At 40.7% G+C, this 24665-nt stretch overlaps 1 protein-coding gene across 7 annotated transcripts in view; it reads right to left on the reverse strand.

The window, feature by feature from the left end:
- Positions 1 to 736: 736 nt before the first annotated feature.
- The window catches only part of LCLAT1 (lysocardiolipin acyltransferase 1), a 181202-nt gene continuing 157273 nt past the window's right edge, over positions 737 to 24665 (reverse strand). For all 7 annotated transcript variants that reach the window (XM_007088844.3, XM_042982227.1, XM_042982226.1 and 4 more), the window contains one exon: positions 737 to 4722. In XM_007088844.3, coding sequence (XP_007088906.1) covers positions 4223 to 4722 — 500 coding nt within the window. In that variant the 3' untranslated portion in view covers positions 737 to 4222. The remainder of the gene's footprint in view (positions 4723 to 24665) is intronic.

The raw sequence follows: 24665 nt of genomic DNA on the forward strand, positions 1-24665 counted from the left end.
ATCTTCTCTCCTGTGACAGGAGTCCACCCTCGCTGGTTGATGAAACTCCCAGGGAGGGGGTTTATGGCTGTTGAGTCCTTTTGGGGAATGAGAATGGGTCTTCAGGCAGATGAGGGCCATTCATAGAAAGTCTTTCCCTCTGTTTGCTGCTTTTCAAGTGCTTATAGCTCAAAACCAGCAATGCACCCAAGTGGCATAGTTTGGGTGGCCTGTGTTTAGCTGTATTTTGGGGTGGCATATTCTGCCACCCTTAGGTTCCATGATTTGTGTGCGTGTGTTTGTGTGTGTGCAAGCATACTTGCCAGGCACATTTTCATGCTTTGATTCAAGGCTTTGCTCCAAGATTTGCTTTCCCAGTTACATACTCCCTGACAGTGATGGTGGGTGCAGAGTCCCATTTCCCTCTTGCAGCTGGTGGTGTGGAGATCTGCCATTACAGCCCCGCAAGTGTGAAATAACCAAATCGCCCTCAGGGCTGAACTGAGAAAAATGGAGGAAAACCAAGTTCTGATGACATTTACTGAGACCTAAATTCGACTGTGGCCCCTAGACTTTTTCCAGTTATCAAAGAGGTATATTCCCTTTGTGTGTGGGCATTTTTTTTTTAAACATCTGTGAAAGAAAGAGCCCTGATGAGGATCTTCTTATACTACATACTGTATGGCTTTACCAACGTGGGAAAAGAAAGTAGCACCCGGTCGCCTGGCAAGAACAGAAACAGGACACATGGGCAAACTGTATCTAATTCATTCCACTTTATTCTGGGATGTAAATTACAGATAACACAACTCACAAACATACCAGTGGACATTGAAAACTAAGGCCATTCTGTGAGTTATTTTTAAAACTTGGTGTTTTGTACATAATCTTTTAAAAAATAAATTACCAAAACCAAGATTCTCTTCTGAAATAAAAACTTAAGGTCGGTACAAGGTGGCTTTTGGGTCATCTCCAATCTGAAGCTCATGGTGTGACGGGAACGCTTTTGTTTCCTACGGCATACATAACAACTCTAAGGCAAAAGCCACCTCAGCATCTAGCTCTCCTCTCTGGATGTCATCACAAAGTTTACGACAGTGATCAGTGTTTACAAACCATTTTCTTCCCAGTGAGTAGCAAAGAGAGACTCTTACCTAAGAAACACATTGCAGAATTCCTGGAACAAGAAAAAGAAAGGGACCTGTAACTAAGGCACTGAAAGCACATTATTTATATAAAGAAATGTAAACAGTTGGCTACCAACAGGCTCCCTCCAGCAGAGTGTCGATTAGGGAAGTGCACGGGGGCATCATGGTCGCGGCCCGGGTGAAACGAGAAGGGCCCCCTTTCTGCAGAATTCGGGCTTGGCCACCAACGTCCGACTCCTGATGTGGTGAGGAGGAAGGAATGAATTTCAAAGTGACGTGAAGGGAAGCTGGTATTTCTCCCTAAGCTGTGGGTTAGTGTTATAACAAACAAGGAAGGGTTTTAGTAGGACTTTCAAATTACGGCCGCTGACCGTGTTTTCTTCCTGCCTCTCACCACTTGCTTCTGCTGATTTGCACGATGGCTTCGGCCTGCTTCATCAGCGGGGTCTGCTAGAACGTGTGACCTGGCCGGTGCCCTTCCCTGCAGGTGCCTACTTCAAGTACAATGGTTCACGGCCCACACAAACCACACTTCAGTTAAAATGCTTCTAAACAGTGAAGATCGAGCAAATTGGACAGACAGTACTGTAAATGTTTCACGGTCCAATGGGTTTACCTTCAAGGGCCTGAGAGGGCGCGAGGTGGGGTATGGTGTGTAGACGCAGCCTGACAAGTAGCTGTGGAGTCCAGGGTGAGGGGTGGGAAGGGGGGGTGCATTCCTGAGGCCGATCACGACACCAAAGTTCAATTACTTCCTGCTTGACGTTTTGTTACCAATTTTACAAAGCTCTGAGTTCCAAATCATCAAGTGAATAGTTCTTGAACACTTTTTAAAAGAAAAAGACCAATATATAGGAACACAAATAATTATGATTTTAAAAGATGCCTTGTTGCAAAAACACAAAGACCCCCTCCCCCCAAAACCAAAAAACCAACAAGAAGCAGCTTTTTTCTTTTTGAAGTTATCATTCCTGATTCAGCAGGTACAAGGTCTATTATTCCCCAGTTTTAGTGTGTACGAATTTTGGGTAGATAAAACAAAGTTTGAATCTTCTATGTGTATTTTTTTATGATCAAAAGGAAAACATTTTCTACAAAAGAAAAAAAAAAGATTTCCTCTTTTACGGATCTCACGCCTCGTATGGAGGTTACACTTAAACCAGGAGCCGTGAGAAGCTGGAGGAGGGCGGCGGGCGGCAGTATAAAGTGTGGGGCGGGAAACACAGCTTTTCTTTATCGCCCAGGACAATGTGAATGCGATGCTGTGAAACTCCTTCTATGTTTCCAAATATAACCAAAAGGAAGTCTGAGAGAAACCTAAATTAGAAAACTCTTTCATTAAGGAAAAAAAAAAAAAAGCTAAAAAAGAAAACACCTGAAAAAGCCAGGAGATTCAACAGCTGGGTTTAGAGCAGATGTTCATAATAACGAATTAGTAGCTCCAGGCAGCATTAAGAACAGCCTTGGGGGAGCAGATAAATACAGGCTGGTGCGTGCCTGCGCGGCACTGGTCAGGTCCCTCCCAGGAGAGGTGATGTGTCAACAGCGTCATACGCGCAACCTGTACTCTGAAAGAATGTCCTCCGTAAGTTGGGCTCACGATGTGCTCACCTTTCACGGCAATGCACACTTCAATTGTCGGGCTAAAAGTCGCTGTGGAGCAAAAAGAGGCCGTAATTAAGGAGAAGGCATTCATGCCAAAAGAGTAATAAAGCAATGGCTTTTGAGGCTGGTTCAAGGCAGGGGTGAAGTAGACGGGTTTGCTAACAGCTAAAGGCCTTTCACTGCCTCTGACCAGCACCCCTGTCCTATGACGAAAAGCACAGTGCCTGGCCTCAGCAGGGTGGGGAACATGACCCCGCACTTCTGCCTCAGAGATTGGTGCTGTTGGTTTGCTGGATTTCCCATGGGCTCCAAATCGAGGACTACTGAGGCAAACAACTGGTCAAAAGTGGGTCTGAATTTTAGTACTGAAAAAAAGCCTGGGCCTAAAAAGAGTGAGTGAGCCCTGGTTATCCTTAAAAAGGGGTTCATTTTCGTGCTACCATTTTGGTTCCAAGAGTAAAATTTGTCAAGGCTACGAGGGTTGAATAATTTAGGATAAACCATTACTGCCCCGTCTGCAAGTGCTGTTGTTTTCGTGGCAGATGTTACAGATGCACGTACAAGAAATACAATAACTTTCTCTCTGGGGGCAGGTTTGAAAGAAATATTTCAAAAGACACAACTTCGAGAATTTCTGACTCCAAGAACAGAACCTTCTCTATGCTGTTCCTTTAGAAAGGTAAGTGACGTGATGTGTATCATTTTTACGCAGAAAGAGCTACACCTGCCAATAAGCGGCAGAGACCCCGGCACTGAGCATGCTAGAGTACGTAGAAATGAAGAACTGTATTAATTCCTATCTTTAAAAACTCAAACCAAGGTTTCTAAGTGGAGAGCCTGTGGTTGCTCCCTGAGACACGTCCAGGTCTTCGTGTGAAAAGAGGGCACAGGTGGTCTTCTGATGTCTAGGTCAGTGCAAGGCTAAATGCCAAGGTTTTATGAGTAATGAAGGGCTTCTTATCAAAATGGTTGGTTTAAGGGCAAGGGATTTCTGGTCTCTGGCCTTAAGGAAGGCTGCAGTGGTCTGACTGGTGTAGAAATGAGTGTGGGGACAGTGCCGAGGGAGGGAGCTGGGAAGAAGGGCCCTCACCTCAACAGTCAAGTGCCAGCACTTGATCTGAGCCAGTGCTCCCAAGCCCCAGATCTGCTTCTTGTCTGGGGAGTTGGCTGGGGAATTGGTTAGGGAAGAGGACTGGGCCTTTAGGAAAATCGTGTATGTGTACCTTAACAGCCTGGCGATTGCTTAATAAAACTCTGGCCCGAGTTATTTCACAGCGATCGCTCCCTGCTTCGTGTATTGAAATTACATTCAGAGATTTAAAAAAAAATCGTGTGTAGCAATATTTTCCCACAAAACTAAGTGCAAAATATCTTTAACAAATAATGATGGTAGTAGAAATATCTGACATAGTCATGCAAAAATGCACCTCCATTTAAAAAGGCTCAACACATCTCCAAAAGACCCTTGGGTTGTTACCCTACGAGCTCACTCATTTTTTTTTTACATTTAAATGTGGCTGCTTGTGTAAAAAACGATAACATGCAAGTTCAATGATCTCAAGTCCACCAAATATTCTCTCTTGTAGCACAAAGACAACAACGGTGATGATAAAATACCACCGAACAGGACTGTACAAATATATGAGGAGGCACATTGCAGGGCTGAACAGGGTCCAATAAAGTATAGAGAGCAGTTTGACCGCAAAGACCCTCAGCTCAGACTTGCAAGGTGGAATTATGGTGTGGCCAGTGAAGTGAAAGCTCTTCTCCCCTTGGTAGAAGGAGCGCAGCCTCTGTTCCTTCTCCTCCCACCGCCTGTGGCACCAGAGCTGGAGGCCCTCCCTGGAGGCGGGGAGAGTGTCCACTGGGTAGCGGTGCACGTGGAAATGGATTTCCTTGGGAAAGTCGCCGTAGAGAAGGTGCTTCTCTGTCTGAGGAATGTTGTGAGGGTACGCCACTGTGATGTCGTGGACGGCATCAAGGTTCTTCCCTAGGTTTTGGAAAAGATGAAAACACAGACTGAGTGATGATCAATGGGGGTAGTAACGCTGATGCAAACCACAAGGCAGAACCAAAAACGGGGGTGGGGGGGGGGTGGAATCGGGACAGAGAAAGCCACGGTGAACAAAAAGGGCTATTTAAATACTGGTGTTTCTAGGCATTTGGGTCAATAAATTTACCCGTCATTTTTAGTCTTTTATCTGTTTGCTAATCACCACCAAAACCGTTAGAAAGAAATTATCTTCACAGAAAGAGTAACCTGTCATTCTAGAACTAAATGGATGAGCACATTAAGTCAGGTTTGAGGTAGAAATAAAAGGATTAGCCCTTTTATACCAGGGGGAGTCACTGCTTTGATACCTCTTATTGATACACCTTCTCTCCAAATAAAAACACAGAATTTCTTACCTTTAACTCATTATTGCTATGAAAGTACTGGAAAAAAACACTCAGAATTAGATTTAGTGAAGTGGTCAGAAACGTATGAAAACTTCCATATGATTTTTAATTTTTTTAATTTTTAACATTTTTATGTGATTTTTCTATTTTTTAAAACCATATCAGCTTGAAGTCCAAGTAAGACCCTGCCAGGACACCATCATCCTTAGCAGTCTCCTGATTAATTACTTTGGGGTTAAGTGTTTTTAACAAAGTCACATGCCAGATGCTGGAGAGAGAGAGAGAGAGAGAGAGAGAGAGAGAAAACATAATCTCTAATCTCACTCAAGAGTTCATAAGAGAATCAGTGAGACAGCTGCATAAACAGTGCCCTAATAGGGGAGAAGAAGGAGGGGAGGGAGCTGGCCAGGCAGGTGCAGTGGGCCCAGAGAGCATAGTGGGGCTAAGGGGCTCACAAGTACACTGGAGGCATCTGGTAAAGGCCTTCAACTGTCAAACTTGAGAATGTGAACTCCATTCTGTAAGCGACAGAGAAGCACCTTAGATGGTGGAGAAGCACTTAATGATTATCAACAGAGAAGGGATGAGAATGTGTTTCATTTTGGCAATGGTTACCTTGGGGGCAGTGACAAGAATGGTCTGGAGACGACCACCGACAAGAGAGGTAGTAAGAGTAATTTGATGGTCATGACAAGGCAAGAAATGACAGTGAGGTAGGGGCCAAAGGAAGTGACATGTCTAAAAAAATTACAAGAGAGCTGACACGATAAGAGCGGTCAACTGGATGTGGGAGGATAAGGTGGAATGAGCTCCTGTGTTCTGGCTCAGGGTACTGAGTGGATGGTGGTGTCTCTGAGATTAGAAATGTAAGCAGGAGTAGTAAATCCTTAAAGAAACGTGAGGATCGCCTACTTGAATCCTGTATACAAGGGCCAGAGAGGTTAAGCTTTTTGCCCAATGCACACAGCATGTTGGTGCACAATCTCTGAATGTTGCTTTCTTCCATACCATGCCCTCTTCAGTGAGAGCCCTTGGATCTGGGCTTTGATTCATTACAGAAATGTATGATGCAGGCAAAATTAATCTGTGGGAATAGAAATCCAAACAGTGGCTGCCACAGGGGTGAGAACTGATCGGCAAGGAGCACAAGGAAGTGTTCTAGGTGGCCGAAACACTCTGGATCTTGATTAGGGTGTGGAATATACCCAACTGTGTGCATTTAAGACCCATGCACTTCACAGCACTTAAGTTTTACCCCAATATGAACAAGACACAAAGCAACTTCCCACCTTAACTCACCATGTTTACCCTTCCCATTGACCTTACTATTAGAGGTTGTTCTCCTTGCTTTTTTAATGATTAGGTCTTCTGTAAATGTCTACTGTCTCCTTTACTCTGTGATTTACTTGAGGATAAGGACTGGCTTGCAGTCTGGTTTCCTAAGTGTCTGATAGATATAATCAGCCCTTAATTAGGACTGTGGTCTAGAAAATGAAAATACCTATGTCAACAAGGCTTAGATTCAAAATTGGAGGACAGTGTTTTAGGGATGCTGAGCATTGTTGATAGGAGAGCGGAGGGGGACGGAAGGCCCGCTCAGGACGGGTCTGGTGGAGTTGGATCAGAATGCCTACAAAAAAAGGCGAGGCTGGACCTTTTTGACTCCAGCAGGGGGTCCACTTCATCTCACGACGGGAAAATAACAGGACACGTTTGGTCACTCGTCATGCTGCTTAGCCTCTTATTCAGAAACGGGTGCGCATTTCACTTACTTTCAAAACTCCCCTGCAATCAGTCAACATTTCTGCTTCACCTGCCCACACCCTGCCCTGAAAAGGTTGCCAGTCTCCTCAGCCTCACTCATCCACGGCCTCCCCCAACAGCTGCCACCATCCTCAGTCACCCCAAACCACTTCACAGGGCTCCTCCTGAGCAGGGGGCTCCTACAAGCTCGCCTTCCTTCCACAGGTGGCCCTTCATGCTCACAAACTGGTATCAAAAGGACAGGCCATACTAGTAAGAAACTAAAGTGCCCTTGCTTTCTATTTCTTCTGGGCAACCCGTAGAGAAGGGCATGTATGCAAACACCTGTCTGTTCACTGAACAAACGGCAAGTTTTAAAACTGTGTTGGTAGCACTTACAGAAATGTTCCTAAGTGAAAAATTCTAGAAACCCTGCTGTGTAGAGCACGGAGAGCTGTGGAAGGAGACCCTTTGGGTTCAAATCCTAGCTCTGCCTCTTACTGACTGACTAAATTACTTGTCTCTGTAGCTTAGTTCCTGTATCTACAAACTACTTCACAGGGTTGTTGAGAGCATTAAATGAGCTACTACATATAAAAACACAAAAATAGGGTCAAAAGTATATATAGTAAATACTCAATAAATGTTAGCTGCTAACATTGAGTGAGCAGGAGAACTGGGGAAGGGAGAAGAGCCGGCTTATACCTTGCTTCTCATTTCCCTTGAGCTGCACTGGATCCTTAAGAATCACAGAGACTCAGGGGCGCCTGGGTGGCTCAGTCGGTTAAGCGTCCGACTTCAGCTCAGGTCACAATCTCGCGGTCCGTGAGTTCAAGCCCCGCATCGGGCTCTGGGCTGATGGCTCAGAGCCTGGAGCCTGCTTCCGATTCTGTGTCTCCCTCTCTGTCCCTCCCCCGTTCGTGCTCTGTCTCTCTCTGTCTCAAAAATAAAAATAAACGTTAAAAAAAATTTTTTAAAAAGAATCACAGAGACTCAGAAACGCATTAAAGCCAGAGCAAGAGAGGAGATGGAGAAAGGCTTTTACACCCTGAGGTATCTTGATACTTCGTAAACTTTATAGTAAGTTTCTTGTCTCCAGATAACTCAGAGCCACACGCAACCCTTTATCGCTAATAGAGGAGCTTACTTTTCACTGACATCCTATCAAGACCTCCTGGCCTCTAAGCCTAGAGGAGGCATTACTACTGGACCTGTTAGTTTCCTCCCAGAAGGTAACAGGTGAGGGTTAGCAGACTCGAGGGGCATGCTTCGTTCCAAAGTGACAGTAACAAAATGCATATTCAAAAGTTGAAATGTGCCTTCATTACATGTATCAGCTTGTAATAGGGCTAAAATAATGCAATAATAGATTAAGTTCCTTCAAGTGCAAAGGATTTATACGGCCTTTAAAGCTTTTGGTATGAAAACAACATACTTTAAAATATGCAAATTATGATGGCTGCCATCAGTAATATCCATTTTTAAAAGCTCTCATTTTTAGATAGCATCTAGAGTTGTAATCTCAACTATCTAGCCACTTGTCATCTGTCTGTATGGTGCTTAGAAAATAATCTGTTCTGTTGCTGATACTGTGTCTTCTGGAAAGTTTCAAACTTTATTATTATTATTATTATTATTATTATTATTATTATTATTATTATGTAAAGCTACCACTCTGTTACAACAACCACACTCATGTGGGTCCATAAATGTTTCTTTTCCTCTCCTGGAAGAACAGGACACTTAGTACTTCAAATCTTAATTTTTAGTCTAAGGCTGAGACTGAGGGAATATTTAATACATCAGTCAGGTTTAAGTAACCAACAGAGGTTTAAAAGATATGACTGGAATTTATAAATGTAATATGCAGCAGGGAGTGTCTCCAAGCATGTCAAGTTGAGCCCATGATGATTACAAGAGTCCTATTCAATATGAAAAGCTCACTGGGAGTGAGACAAGTTTATGTTTCAAATGAGAGTTGGGTGAAGAAATCCTGGTCTGCCCATAGCTGCTGAAGAACACATCTATCTATACAGTTCAGTGGCAGAACAATAGAAATACAAACTTTTTTTTTTTTAACCCAAGATGGTCTGAAATTTCAGTTATCAACTTTATTCTTTCCCCATTCTACTTTAAAATACATGGAGAATATACAAAAGTACAATCTATTTTGGATTTCACCTTAATACTTTTTTAAAAATTAAAAACACATGTAAGCTGGAACACCAGGGTGGCTCAGTCAGTTAAGCATCTGACTTCATCTTGGGTCACGATCTTGCAATCTGTGAATTCGAGCCTCACGTCGGGCTCTGTGCTGACACCTCAGAGGCTGGAGCCTGCTTCACATTCTGTGTTTCTCTCTTTCTGCCCTTCCTCCACTCAGGCCCTGTCTCTCTCTCTCTCAAAAATGAATAAACTGAAAAAAAATGAAAAAAAATACATATAAGCCTATATTCTATTACTCAGATCTAAATCCATAAATCTATATATATTGGAGACTTATTTTTTTTTATTTTTTTATTAAAAAAAAATTTTTTTTAACGTTTATTTATTTTTGAGACAGAGACAGAGCATGAATGGGGGAAGGTCAGAGAGAGGAAGACACAGAATCTGAAACGGGCTCCAGGCTCTGAGCTGTAAGCACAGAGCCCGACGCGGGGCTCGAACTCACAGACCGCGAGATCATGACCTGAGCTGAAGTCGGCCGCTTAACCGACTGAGCCACCCAGGTGCCCCTATATTGGAGACTTTTAAATAAAGTAGCTTGTCATCTAAGATGCATTTGTGTTAAAATGCTGAGGCTGCTGGTTTTGTGCACTGTTTTTCAGATTAAAAAAAAAATTACTCCAAGATGATAAAAGTTGGATTTAGTAACTCGACAATCATTCACTGTGGCACTTTAACACTGACATATAATAGTACATGGCTAATAATGAGCGTGACAAATTGGCACTAGTCAGAACACTTTGAAGAATGGCTTTGAACAGACAGATTTAGATAGACTTAGACTAAAAACACTAATAAGACAACTTTCAGCTTCAAAATAAAAGGGCATGCACAAACCCACTGAAAATTAAGTGGCATTGGGACTCAGTACCATTTTCTTACAGAAAATACTACTTCCCACTGAGAACATTATTCATTTTGCTTTTGTATAAGTTGAGTAGTTACTTAAGGAATGAAAAGTAGAGAGAGGCAGGCAGCTTCTGATCCTACGTCTCACCAGCTCTCCGGCCTTAGCTTGTTAACCATAAGCCTCCTCTGTGTGTGCAGATAATAACAGTGCCTACCCTCCTAGGGTTTTGTGAGGATCCACTACGTAAGACCTGTAAAGTGCTCAGAGAAGTTCCTGGCCTGTGGGATCTGCTCAGATTCCTGTCACTATTCCTCCAGGTGGAGTGACCACTTAGAGCACCTGAAGGGAGTTTAGGTTTAGGCTGCTACCCTCGACCTTCCTTCCTTCCTCTAGACTTCCTCTTCCTCTGGGAGAGGTTCCAAGTGGGCTCTAGCACACCTTGTGGTTTATCCTCTGATTGCAGTCACGCCTCTCCCATAGCACAGAAGCAAAACCGTTGAGGAGACTGACCTTGGCTCTAGAGGGAGGCCCTATTCCCCTTTGGATACACATTTCTCTCCATCTCTACCAACTCATCCTTAGACATTCTCAGGGAAGTGTAGATACTAATCCTCTGCTGGCATTCAGAACTAGAAGGTGATGGTCAGTGCTCTAGCATTGTTGACCTGCCCCATCTTGCTTTTACTTTCTTAGAAATCAAAATTAGTACCTCCTCTTTTTCTAAGAAAGAACCATCCTATACTTAAAAATCAACTTTTAGGGGCACCTGGGTGGCTCCGTCTGCTAAGTGTCTGATTCCTGATTTCAGCTTGGGTCATGATCTCACAGTTTGTGAGTTCCAGCCCCATGACGGGCTCTGTGCTGAGTTGGCTTTGAATTCTCTCTCCGGTCCACCCCCATTCAACACACACACACTTTCTCTCTCTCAAAATAAATATTTTTAAAAAATCAACTTTCACCTGGAAAGGTGAAATTAAAAATTGTGTATTTGTGAACAATTTTGCTTATCTAAACTGAATTTGGTTCCTACAGATAATTTCAGGGACCTATATTTTCACATTCCTATCCAGAATCTGTTCAGCTTTGGTGTTTTGTATAAATGTTTGAAATCTTTTCAGTTTTGACAATCTGTTGTCCAATAGACACTGCTTCTCTGAGTCTTTAAAACAAGTTTCATTTTCTAGATAGAATGAAAACATGTTGACATTTTCCACAATTTACAACATTGGTGTATTAATAGATCATTTAAGGCAAGATCAGAATAGTGTATACTTGGTGAGGACAGACTCACATACATATAGACATATACATACATAAGTATATAAAATGTATGTCCTGAAAAAAGAGATCTGTAAACATTTAACAAATAGGACCATACTATACATACTGTTTCATAACTTGTTTTTTCATTCATTTTTCCATTCATGCCATTAAAGATTTTCTAAGATGTCATTTTATGGGTGCATAATATTTGCTTGTGTAGAAATCTTAAAAATTCCTTTGTTTTTCATATATTTAAGGTGTTCCCACATAAACTACATTTAAATTGATCATTATATAACTAATGATGATGATTTTCTAGAATAAATTCCAGTAAATTGCTGGATCAAAGAATATGAACACCTTAACACTTTTTGCTAAATATGGGTAACTGACCTCTACAATGTTCAGCTAAAACCTGAGAAACGTAGGATAGTGCTTTTCACACTTTTACTTATAATGCTTGGTATTATAATTTTTATTAAGTTGCAAACTGTATCATTTTTGTTTTAATTTGTATGTCTTTGATTAGGTTAAAAAGTCCATTGGATGTATATACTGGTCATATCCTTGACTTGTTTTGAAAATTCAGTTGTTTATCTTCTGGTTTGTAAGAACTCTACCCTCTATCCTAAGCGGTGAATCTTTCACACTGGTTTCATCAGCTGGTCACTAGTGTTTCCCTGGCCACAATGAATCGATTTTGTTGGATTTGCTGCTCTGTGAAAGCAGTGTTTCTTTTAGCCAGTTCCTCTGTTGTTTGTCTCTTTTTCAGTCAAATTTGCAAACCTCCTTCTTCATCATGGATTAATCCTCTGCATTTTTTTGTTGCAAATATTCTTACACAATCCATGATCTATGCCATTTATAGCAACTTTTCCAATAATTGTGTGTGTGTGTGTGTCTATATAAGTTCATTTTTCTATTATAGCTTTTGGATTCCTATTTATCTCCCCTGTTCCTAGACTGTATGTATATTCTATATTTTTCTGCAAGATGAAAAACATTTTTTCCATTTAATTTTATAATTTAATTTTCTTTCAGTAGACATCAGTTTTTCTATTATCTTTTATTAAATGACTCCTCTTTCTCCAGTCACATGTTAAACTCTCAAATATATAAACATGTAGTCTCCCTCCTCTCTTCTGCGCTGTGTTTATTCTGGTTCCAAGACCACATTGATTGCCCTAGTGACGTATCTTCGGTAAAGCAAATCTGACTGTTTTCTTTTTCACACTGTACTTGATTCCTGCTGGTAACTGTTTTGCAATGTAAACTTGAGAGCATTTAATTCCATTCTAAAATAACAACCCTCCCCGCCCCCCCACCGAACTTCTTCAGAAATTTCATTTGCATTATATTTACATTGTAACTTTGAAAGATCTGACCCTTTAATATTGTTTTTTTCTCTAAGAAAAAAGTGTGCTTTTCCATTTGTTCAAAACTTATTTTATGTCTTTCCATAAGATTTTAGTTTTCTTCACACAGCTTCTGTGGCTTTTAAAATTTATTCCTAAGTAATTGAAGAATTTTTGCTGGGATTATGAATGGAATATGTGGTCCTACTTCTGCTTTTAGGCAGTTACTGCTAGAGAGAAATCGTTTGCTGTACATTTATATGCAGCCGTCTTAACAAATTTTCTTATTAAATTGTTTCCTTTTTTTCTACATTCTTTTTGACTTTCTAGATTTTCTATCAGCTGCAAAAACTGTTTCATGTTCAACTTTCTCATCTTTAAGGTAGTCTTTAATTTTTTAAGTTTATTTATTTGAGAGAGCACAAGCGGGGGAGGAACAGAGAGGAAGAAAGAGAGAATCCCAAGCAGGCTTTGCACTGTCAGCACAGAGCCTGCCTCAACTCACAACCTTAAGGTCATGAGCCGAAAATCAATAGTCAAGAGGCTTAACCGACTGAGCCCCCCAGGCATCCCAAGGTAGTCTTTTCTTAGTGCCTTCATTAGCATTTACTTACTAATAAAAAGGATAGTTCTGACTTTACGATGTGGATTTTAGTGCATTAGATCACTGCTGTTGAGTTTTGGTAAAACACTAGTGTATGTTATTCTATTTTGTTCTAGTTTTTATTAGGAATGGCTTAAGGTTTATCAAGTATCTTTTTAAGCATCTATGGTTAAGATTAAACTTTTTCTTTGTTAAAGAAAATAATAGCCAAACATCTGTATGAACCAAAGTAGGTGTTAAATATTAAAAGGAAAATATGAGAAATGCAAAGGGAATTTAAAATTATAGTGTAGGCTTCAGTGTCCTCCATAATAGGTCACTCCAGTAATAACCAATCACATGAAAGAACTGAATAACTATTGATAAATTTGGTTTAATAAGATTATATAGGTCTATAGGTCTTTCAAAAATATTTTAGAGGGGTGTATCCATGGAACACCAATAAATAGGATTACTTGCGGGGCGCCTGGGTGGCGCAGTCGGTTAAGCGTCCGACTTCAGCCAGGTCACGATCTCGCGGTCCGTGAATTTGAGCCCCGCGTCAGGCTCTGGGCTGATGGCTCGGAGCCTGGGGCCTGTTTCTGATTCTGTGTCTCCCTCTCTCTCTGCCCCTCCCCCGTTCATGCTCTGTCTCTCTCTGTCCCAAAAATAAATAAAAAACGTTGAAAAAAAAAATAGGATTACTTGCTTGGCAATAAGAAGATTTAAACCCATTTTGTAAAAGTTAAGATATTAAAAGCCACATCCTTACATCAAAATCCCATAAAAAAAATAAAATATGATGTCCTCCTTTAACAGAGCACTTTTAGATAACCCTTGGATCAAAGACGAAATCAAAAGGAAAATTATGAACTCCTTAAAAAAGAATGAAAAATGGAATCAATGGGATATAGTGAAGGCTGTAGTCAACAATAAATGCTTCATTATTAAAGAGGAAAAAGGAAAAAGAGAAAGAAATTACTAAGCTTGGAAACTGGGTGGTGGCAGTGGGGTAGTGGGGGTGGGGGGAGAATACAAAGGGAAATATAGTGGAAAAAATTACAGATAAGCAATAATTAATGAAAGAAAACTAGGAAATAGTGAAAGAATAAAGAAGTACAAAAGCTGGTTATTTAACAAGATTCATAAACTACTAAACTCTATGAATGTGATTAAGGGGAAAAAAGAGAGAGGCATATTTAAGATTACAGATAGCAGAGGAAACCATCATAAATATGGAAGAGATGAAAAGAATTATGGGAATGTACACATGATAAAATCGCTCTTACACATATACAAACTAGAGCAGAGTGTGCTTGTGCAAATGCACTGCAATACTAGAGACGTGCCTGATAAAATTCTGTGGTCAATTCAAAAGCCATCCAATATCATTATTGAGTCTATTTTCACCAGAAATGCAAACTATTCTGGCACTACTGTGTGATCAGGCCAAAGGGCACAGGTGCTAATTTTCTAGGCAGGCCAACCCAGCAGCTATACTCTGGTGCCACGTCTTCTCAATCACAGGGATTTTAGTGTAGAAATTACAAAGCAAAAATGGACAGCCAGGGACAGAACAGCAAAATGAGCTAGGAAGTAAAGGGACAAGAATCCGAGTTCCAAATTCATCCCAGGACCTATTAAGCACAACAGCCACTTACACTTGTTTATCTGTAGTGGGTGGTGTTGATGACATGAACGTATTTTGCCTAGTCTTTGAAAAACTTAAAACTTTGCTCATTACTCTTCAAAAGAAATATATGTGCTAAAACGCTGTTGAGAGAAGACCATCAAAATTCAGTGCAAAAAACCAGAGCATTGACGACACATAATTTGTCGTTACAAAGTTGTTTAGATGTTCCCAAACTGCTAGACATGCATCAGTAACAGATGAAAAGATCAGTAGTGTCAGCACATGCATCCTCTCTACTCATTTGCTGGTCTTCAAATTCAATGAGATCAGAGACCACACATTATTTAGTCCCCTCGCTCTGGTGTTAGGGTTGAAGGTGACTAATAATGCATTTGGGACATTACTATTTATTTCTAAAAAAAATTTTAAATGTTTTCATTTTTGAGAGAGAGAGAGAGAGAGAGAGAGAGAGAGAGAGAGAGAGAGAGCATGCATGAGCAAGGGAGGGGCAGAGAAAGAGGGAGACACAAAATCCGAAGCAGGCTCCAGGCTCTGGGCTGTCAAGTACAGAGCCTGCTGCGGGGCTTGAATCCACGAACCAGGAGATCATGACCTGGGACAAAGTTGGCCACTTAACCGACTGAGCCATCCAGGAGCCCTGGGATATTACTATTTATTGAATGACTACTAAGTGCCAGGATTTTGAATTCAACAAGCTCTCTTTTGAGCACATCTTCACTGTGCCAGACACAGCTGTAGGCTTAGGGGTCACACTGGTGGACAAAAGGAAGATCTCTGCCCTCGTGGAGCTTAACAGGATACAGTCACTTTAAAATAGCATCTTTTTTAAAAACAAATTTTTAATGTTTGTTTATTTTGAGAGAGAGATACAGAGCACGAGCAGGGGAGGGGCAGAGACAAAGGAAGACACAGAACTTGAAGCAGGCTCCAAGCTCTGAGCTGTTAGCACAGAGCCCAACGCGGGGCTTGAACCCACAAACCGTGTGATCGTGACCTGAGCAGAAGTCGGTTGCTTAACTGACTGAGCCACCCAGGAGCCCCTAAAATACGATCTTTAACAATCTTTGTGACATCATCCCTCTTTTATAGTTGTAGAAACTGAGGCACAGAGAAGTTAAGTCACTTGCTGAAGATAAGTCAGCAATTAGTTTGACTAACTGCCTGTTTGACTCAAAGCCTTTCCGCCACCCTATTCTACCTCCTAAGAACTGCGTATTAAAAACAGGAGCTACAGAGTCAAACTGACCTGGTTTTATACCTAGGCACAGTGATTTATTAACCATGTGGCCTTGAGCAAGTTACTTAACCTTCCTGAGCCTCATGCCCCTCATCTGCAATCAATAATGCTTCTCTTGGAGGGCTACCAAAACCCAGAAAAGGAGGACCTGTCAGCCAGTTTATAAAGGTGGTCTAGTAATGTAAAGAAACCAATTCTATGCAAATGAAAGGTCTTGATGTTTCTATTCAAGTTTCTTTTAACCTTGCACTATTATTATTTCCATCTTTGAAGCACAATCACACACATGTTCTGAGTAAGAGCTTTGTTATGGTTTGATATAAAATCTAAATGATGACCTCTTCTATAAAATTCTGTTACGCATTCCTGGAATGTTTCATTGATGGACCCACCCAGTCTCAAGCTAGGCCCTACCACCCATTTTTGGTAGCTATGTAAAATACAGTGGAGTATCTAAGTTGCAATCTTGTAAATCTTAAAAAAAAATTTTGCTAGTAACAGTATAGCTCAACTTAAAAAAAAAAAAAAAAGTTCCCAAAGCAAAGCCTAATGTGACTACAGAGTCTTTTCTGCAATTTCATCTTTTTCTCCTCTAAGAGGGAAAGGAAGTTTGGCTGAGGATATGGGGTATTATTAATGGGGTGTAGGGTAAGTTGCTGTTTTCAAGAGCAAGGCAACAAAGTAGAAAGAAGGTGAAGGCCTCTGGTTGCAGATGAGTTTGATCCTTGCCCTGGGCTCCGCATGGGGAGCCACACGGGTCCTCAAAGGTCTCATCAAACTGCCTTAGGCTTGTGCCACATCCCCTGTGACACACTTTCTCCTTGGATGATCTAAGAATTTAATTTCGTTGTTTTCAATCATTTAAGAGTCCGAATTCCCATTCAGTAAGCTTGACTGCAGTCTAAGATTCGGAGATCTCAGTAAAACAAGGTTTTCTCCATCAACCAGGACTGATCCAACCACAGTTGTATGCATTCATTCTACAGTAGGGGCTTATTAATCCACAAGACCCTCTGGGCGATGGAAGGCATGTGGGGAGATCTTTCTGAGTGAAGGGCTATGCCTCTTTTGAAGACTGTTTCCCACTTCTTCATCCCACCGCCACCTGCTCATACGATGTTCTCTCAAACAACCAAATTAAATATGCCACCAGGGAAAATACTTTATAGCCTTGAGTTCTTTATTCAAACTAGTCATAATTTGTTCTTTCTTGTGTTTGTATTTTGTTTTAATGAGTCCTGTAAGGCAGAGTACAAAGTGAGGTGGTGGTGGTGAAGAAAATGGATCAATCCGGGGGACCACTCCAAACTTCAAATGACGAACTCTCAAATGCAGGTCGTCTTATGTCCAGTTCTTCATTTGTGCAAAGGGTGCCACCATGGGATGAAGGGATAATCTGACAGGGCTGTAACTTCTTTTTTACTGAGAGGATAAAGAATCAGGCTGTGTGTAGCTCAACCAAAGGACAAAAGTCTCAGGTGCTTCCAAGATGGCAAAAGAACAGCAGGCTCTTTTCTTATATAGTATATGGAGCATCTTTTGAAGTTTAAAACAATAAGAAAAACCAAATCAAGTTTATGTAGGTCAGAGGATGTGTCTCAAAGAACAGAGCAGACCTACTAATAACAACATCGTATACCATTTTGATACTTCCGGCCAAAAGAGGTTACATTTTTCTTTTTGCATGTTGTTTTCCTTTTTGTACTTCTTTATTTTTTTTAAAAATTATATGTGGATGAATCTCAAAGACAAATGGTTAACATAACACAGAATCAGACATGAACCCAAATAGTCCTAAGCCTTTTGATCAGAATACCATCCAGGTGGCAGTCTACACCTATAGACTCATAATTCTTAGTTTTGAATAACTGCCCTGCTACGTGCTCTGCCAGGCAGAAAACTCATTTGTTTGCATCCCGTAGACTCTAGACTCAACTGTTGACATGAGGGAGGGAATATTCCATATAACAATGTTCCTTCTTTGTATCTTATGCCTTAGAGTAGACAGGATCAAAGATTCTTCTAAATATTCCCCAAACTTCAACAAGAACTTCCTTAGTGTTGACCTATTTCTCAAAGGAATACTCTCCAAAGAATCAATGGAGACTGGGGATGGGGAGGAGAATTAAGAGTGAGTTTATTTTCTAGTAAACTTTGTCCAGTTTCATCAGAAAGCAGAGGTCAGGGCTGATAATCTAGCCCACTTGTTTAGTAAGTGACTATATTCCATTTGAGCCGCAGAGGAGTGGAATCAGGACTGGGGGCCACTAAAGTACCGTTTATTAAGGAGCAGTTTCTTTCTTTGAAAACAGTCATCAGGACACAGGATGTAGACAGAGAAAAGGGCTCCCCGCTAAGGATCAACTCCTATGAATTGGCATAAAATCAGTCATTGGAATAATAACTTTAAACTTTCTGTTTAAAGTTCGTTATAAACACATTCCTCATGAGGGAAATGTCAAAACTGCAATGAGCTATCACCTCACACACCTGTCAGAATGGTTAAAATAAAAAAACACAAGAAACAACCAGTGTTGGTGAGGATGTGGAGAAAAAGGAACACTCATGCTCTGCTGGTGAGAATGTAAATTGGTACAGCCGCTGTGGAAAACAGTATGAAGGTTCTTCAAAAACTTGAAAGTAATAATAACATGATTCAGTAATTCCACTACTGGGTATTTACCCAAAGAAAGTGAAAATGCTAGTTTTTAAAAGATATGCACACTCCTATGTTTACTGTATTATCACTTACAAGAGCCAAGATATGGAAGTAACTTAAATGTTCATCAATAGACGAATGGATAAAGATATAGTGTGTGTGTGTGCGCGCGCATGCGTGAGAGAGAGAGATTACTCAGCTATAAAAAAAAAAAAAAAAAGGATCTTGCCATTCATGACAAGGATGGACCTGGAGTGTATTATGCTAAGTGAAATAAGTCAAAGAAAGACATAATTTCACTTATATGTGCAATCTAAAAAACAAAACAAATAAACAAAAAAGCAACAGACCTAAAAATATAGAACTCATGATTATCGGGGAGGGGGATCAAGGATGGGCAAAATGGGGGAAGGGGATTGGCTGATACAGGCTTTCAGGTGTGAAATGAACTAAGTCATGGGAATATAAGGTACAGCACAGGGAATATACTGGTACTGGATACTGAATATACTGGAATATCAATGGTACTGTCATAGCACTATACGGTGACAGCTGGTAGCTACACCTGTGGTGAGCACAGCGTAATGTATGGAACTGTCAAATCACTATTGTACACCTGAAACTAACATAACATTATGTGGCAACTATACTTCAATAAAAATAAAAATAAATAAAATTTAGTTATAGGAGCGCCTGGGTGGCTCAGTAGGCTGGGCATCCGATTTTGGCTCAGATCATGATCTTGTGGTTTGTAGGATTGAGCCCTGCATCAGTCTCAGCACTGACAGCATGGAGCCTGCTTGGGATTCTCTTCCTCTCTCTCTCTCTCTCTGCCCCTCTCCTGCTCATTCTCTCTCAAAATAAATACACTTAAAAACATTTAGTTACAGACATATGGAAAGTCAACATCTGGATATGTAACTACCAATCCTGAAATTTAAACTGGGAGAATAACAATGTATGAGGGAAGCAGATAAGTATATGTAGTGGGATGAGTAGTGTCTTCCTGAAAGCTCACTTCTACTGGAACTTCAAATGTGACCTGATTTCGAAATAGGGTCTTGGCATCTTGGTAGATGTCATTAAGGACTGAGATGAGGCTGTTAGGTGCTCGGCTAGACTGGAGACAGCAGCCGGCCTGCCTTCTAACTCAGCCTACTTCCTCAGTTAATCCCATTACCTTCATACACCAGGATGAGGGCGGGAATGTTTTTGAAGGGTACATGGGTAAAGTCTTATTAGTGCTAGAATACAAAGTGTCCTATTTGTAGAAATCTGCATCAGTGGGACAATGGGGATGGGGCTGCTGACCATGAGCAAGGGAAATGGCAGACACATACTAGAGGCTTCCTGATTGATGGCAGGGGGCGCTGAAATCTGGTGGTCTGCACCCTAAGGTTAAGGAGAAAGCTATGGCCTGAGTCTTAGAGCCATGTGGTACAGTAACCTATTACCACTTCCCCACACCAGTATTCACTCAGCTGAGGCTACACTTCATAGTGGGTTTGGGTTTTTTACATTCCAGTGTTTATAAGCAGTATGTAAAGACCTAAAGTTTTAATGTATGATAAAAACCAGTGGTTCTCACCTTTTTTCCCAGACCTAGCTAGAAGCTCACCAGCACAGAGATGCTCAACAAGGGGTAGGGAGAGCTGTTTGAAAAATTAACCCAAGTTATTAGGTAGAATATTCCTGGTCTCTCATTCCACATATCTGAAATAACACCAAAGCATATACCCGTCCTACATTAATATGATAGCACTTAATGACACACATGGTATGCAATGCCTAATCATTGCAATAGGCAGAAAAAGGCACAGAGATTGAAAAGGAAAAAGTAAAACTGTCTTTATTCAAAGCAATATAAAAGACTGTACAGTATCTTTAGGAATCTACAAAAAAGGTTGCTGGAATAAGTGGAGTTAGCAAAGTTCCAGGATACAAGTTCAACATAAAAAGTTACTTGTACATACTAGCAATTAACAACTGGAAATTCAAATTCTAAAGAATACCATTTAAATATATGGAAAATATGAAACACCTGGAAATAAGCTTAACAAAATATGTGCAAGACTGCAAACTGTAAAACATTGCTAACAGAAGTGAAAAAGGCCTAAGCAATTGGAGAGATACTAGAAGATGGACTATTAAGATATTTCTCCTCCACACTGACCTATAGATTCAAAGCAATCTCCATTAAAACTCCTAGTATGCTTTGTGTAAATTAACTGATTCTAAACGTTATAAAGATCTGCAAAAGAACTAGAATAACAAAACAATTTTGAAAAACAAGAACAAAGCTGGAAGCCTTCCACTAACCTATGTCTGGACTCACTATAACGGTTCAGTGAGGGACTGGAAGAAGGCTAGATGTATACATCAGTGCAAAAGCAGACTCCAGGAACAGAGCCACATACAGACAACTTCATTTTCAACAAAGTTGCCTGGGTGACTCAATGGAGAAAAGATGGTCTTCTCAACAAATGGTGCTGGAACAAGTGGATGTCTACATGCAAAGGCAAACAAATCGGATGCTTACCTCACACCATATGCAAAAATCAACTCAAAATGCATGACCGGCCTAAGTGGAAAGGCTAAAACTATAACATTTCTGTAAGAAAAAACAGAAAATCTTTGTGACTTGAGGTAAGCAACAATTTCTTAGGACAAGAATAACAACCTAAAATTAAGAAATGGAGAAACCCTCCTTCATCAAATTAAACACTTGGGCTCTTCAGAAGACAACCTTAAGGAAATGAAAAGGCAAAGCCACAGACTGGAAGAAAATATCTGCGAACTGTATATATGAGAAAAGACTTCTATGCAAAATATATAAAGAAGTCTTACAATATAGTAAGACAATGTGATTTTTAGGAATGGGTAAAAAGACTGGATTCGACACATCTCCAAAGAAGATATAGGAAAGGCATATAAGTCCAAGAAACACGACTTAAACATCTTTAGTTATTAGGGAAATACAAACTAAAACCACAATAAGATAAGCACTGCAAGGTAAGATACATTGTACATTTATTAGAAAGGTCAGAATTTAAAAGGCTTTCATGGGGTTTTGGTGAGGGCACCAAACAACTGGAATTTTCCAACACTGCTGATGGGGATGTGAGAGCACAACCACTTTGAAGGGAGTTTGGCAGTGGCCCAGCAACCATACTCGTAGGTATCTGCCAAGGAAACAGAAGCCCACACAAATGCTTATACACAAATGCTCATCTCAATTTTTTATAGTATATTCTAAAACTGGAAGCCAACCCAAATGTCTGTCAACCTATGAGTGGGTAAACAAACTGTGGTATATTCCATACAGCAGAATACTACTCAGCCATAAAAAGGAATAAACTGATAAATGCTGAAAGAGGCCAACACAGGAGACTACATACTACTTAATTCCACTTCTATAAAAATCTAGAAAAGCCAAAACCATAGTGACAGTAAATAAGTAGTTGCTAGCAACTGTAATTCAGGGGAGATGTCTGAATGCAAAGGCGGCTGGGGGGGGGGGGCATATGAAAGAAATTTTGGGGGTGATGGAATGTTCTAAATTTGTACTATAAGGTAGTTATGTGACTGTGCATTTATCTAATACATCTAATTTGTACACTTAAAACATACTTGCGTTTTACAGCAAGTAAATTGTACCTCTAAAAGCTGTTATTTTTTTAAAGCTTTTCAAATATGTGCCCTAAAAAATACTTTAAGTGATAATATATCCCAAATTTGTAATATCTGCTAAAGTCTAAACGGAGCTTTAATATATAGGCTGGTTGGATTCTAACCAAAAGGTTAGAAAACAAAGTATTTAAAGCTTGAAACAAATCCAAAATTTATTTTCATGTACTAATATTTAATGACTTTTTTGGTATTAGCATTTTGTGGAATGCAGAACATTTTCCTATTCATTCAAATGAGCATTAACATATCCATATGCTCTGCATTATTGTTTTGCAACATTTCCTGGCTAATGCAAGATATAATTTACTAATTAAAAGATTACTCTAAATACAACCCGATGTTTTAAAATTTCTACTATCGTAATTTCTTTCAGGTCAACAAATAATACCTAACATGTTTTCTTGCTGCTATCTAGAAAGGAAAAAGATCAAATTAATGTGCTCCTGAAAAAGTCAGATAATTCAATTAGGATTGACAAAGAAAATAATAAAGATAACAAGATAAACAGAAGACAATGTGTCTTGAGATCAGTATTTTTTAGGAGCAGATATTTCTAATTCATTAGATTACCACAGTGGCAGGTTTATCAAATGAAGCAAACACACACACACACACACACACACACACACACACACACACACACACACACCCACCCCCTCCATCCTTGGGCCCTTCAATATTAGAGTAACAGTACAGCATCTAATCTCTTCAGATTTGGGAGTATGTACTTCTGCTTTTAATGCTATGACACAGAAACTTACAAAACATTTGGGAACTAGTTCTACATACCCCCTCTAACCTTCCCCCTCCCCTGGCAGATCCTCCCTCCCCCACCACTCAAAAGGACAATCCTTTCACACCCCACAGCAACTCAACGGCAGCATTCTCTCTCAGCTGTGCACACAGCAGGACACTTGTGTCAAAATGACCTTGCATAGCTTTGCTGACTCTTGCCTGGTGGCTGTAGATGAGGCCAGGCCTGGGCAGACTGTGGAGGGCACACCTGCTCTGTAACCCAGTGCCCCCTCCACCTCTGGTACACAGGGAAAGGTCTCCCTTCAGTCCTTTATACAGGTGATCAATGACTGCTTAATATTTTGTTATGAGTGGATTTCAAGAAGTCTTAACCATTCAATCAGTCTTGAGATTTTACCATAAAGTAATCTGATTTTGTCCTCCTGACATAGAAGTTCTCATTCTTTTCCTGGTAAAAATTCTCCACTGTACCTCCACAAAGCAAATCAACGCAAGTGAACTGGAAGGCCCAGTTCTGAAGGTTTATCTCCTTTCACTTCACCCATTTATGGTACCACTCTCGCTGCTAAAGGTTTCTGAGTTTGCTGACTCTCCTTTGCCCAGAAATTCATTTTGAGCTTATTAGATGGGTACATGTTTTGGTGGGCGTTATTTTATTTGATTTTTTGGCTGGGAACGGAGACGAGTGGGAGTCCTTGGTAGATTCCGGATTGTTACGCAGAAGTGGGCCCTCAGTGCTGTTTGGCAAGCCTATGTATCTCTGTAGTCCATTCTGTTTTCCATCTGCCCAGATGTGAGTGCTTCATGCCTTTGCTTTTCTCTTAAAGCTTCACTACTTCCTCACCATCTCTCATTCTCATTCTGTTTCTCCCAGGAAATAAATAAGAAACTTCCACAGGCTCTTACCACTCCATCTCCCCACCTAAGTGGGCACGTAAGTCCACGTACTTACTTTGCCTTCTCTGCTTTGTATGGATGATCTGTACACACTTGTGTTGACAGCCAATGCCTTCCTTTATGTGCTCCATCTTCTCCCCTCTTGTCTACTTGATGATTCTGCTCCAGCAATCTCCCCTCTCTCCTACGTCAATTCCACCTTTAATCAGTCAGTCCCCTCCCCCTTCTTGCTCATCATTAGCTCATTAACATGCTCATAAGTTCTCCCATCATTCTCCCATCATTCACTTGATGCCCATCTCCTTCCAGCTACCACTCATTTCTCTGCTTGCCTACACAGCTAAACTTGTTTGTACTGTCTTCAATCCTCCTCTCTCATTTCTCTCTTGAATCCTGCTGTCATCACTCTACCAAAACCATTCCCATCAAGGTCACTGGTGACCTTCATAGAACGAGATCCAGTAAGTCCCTCCCTCCTTGAAAGACCTTTTTACTTGGCTTCCCGCCCACATTACTCTTGGTGCTTTTCTGGCCTCACCAGTCACTCTTAAGTCTCCTTTGCAGGCTGATCTCTAAATACTGGAGCTCCTCCAGACTTGGGTTTTACTCTTCTTTCTCTG

Source organism: Panthera tigris, chromosome A3, assembly GCF_018350195.1.
Source record: "Panthera tigris isolate Pti1 chromosome A3, P.tigris_Pti1_mat1.1, whole genome shotgun sequence".
Classification (NCBI taxonomy): domain Eukaryota; kingdom Metazoa; phylum Chordata; class Mammalia; order Carnivora; family Felidae; genus Panthera; species Panthera tigris.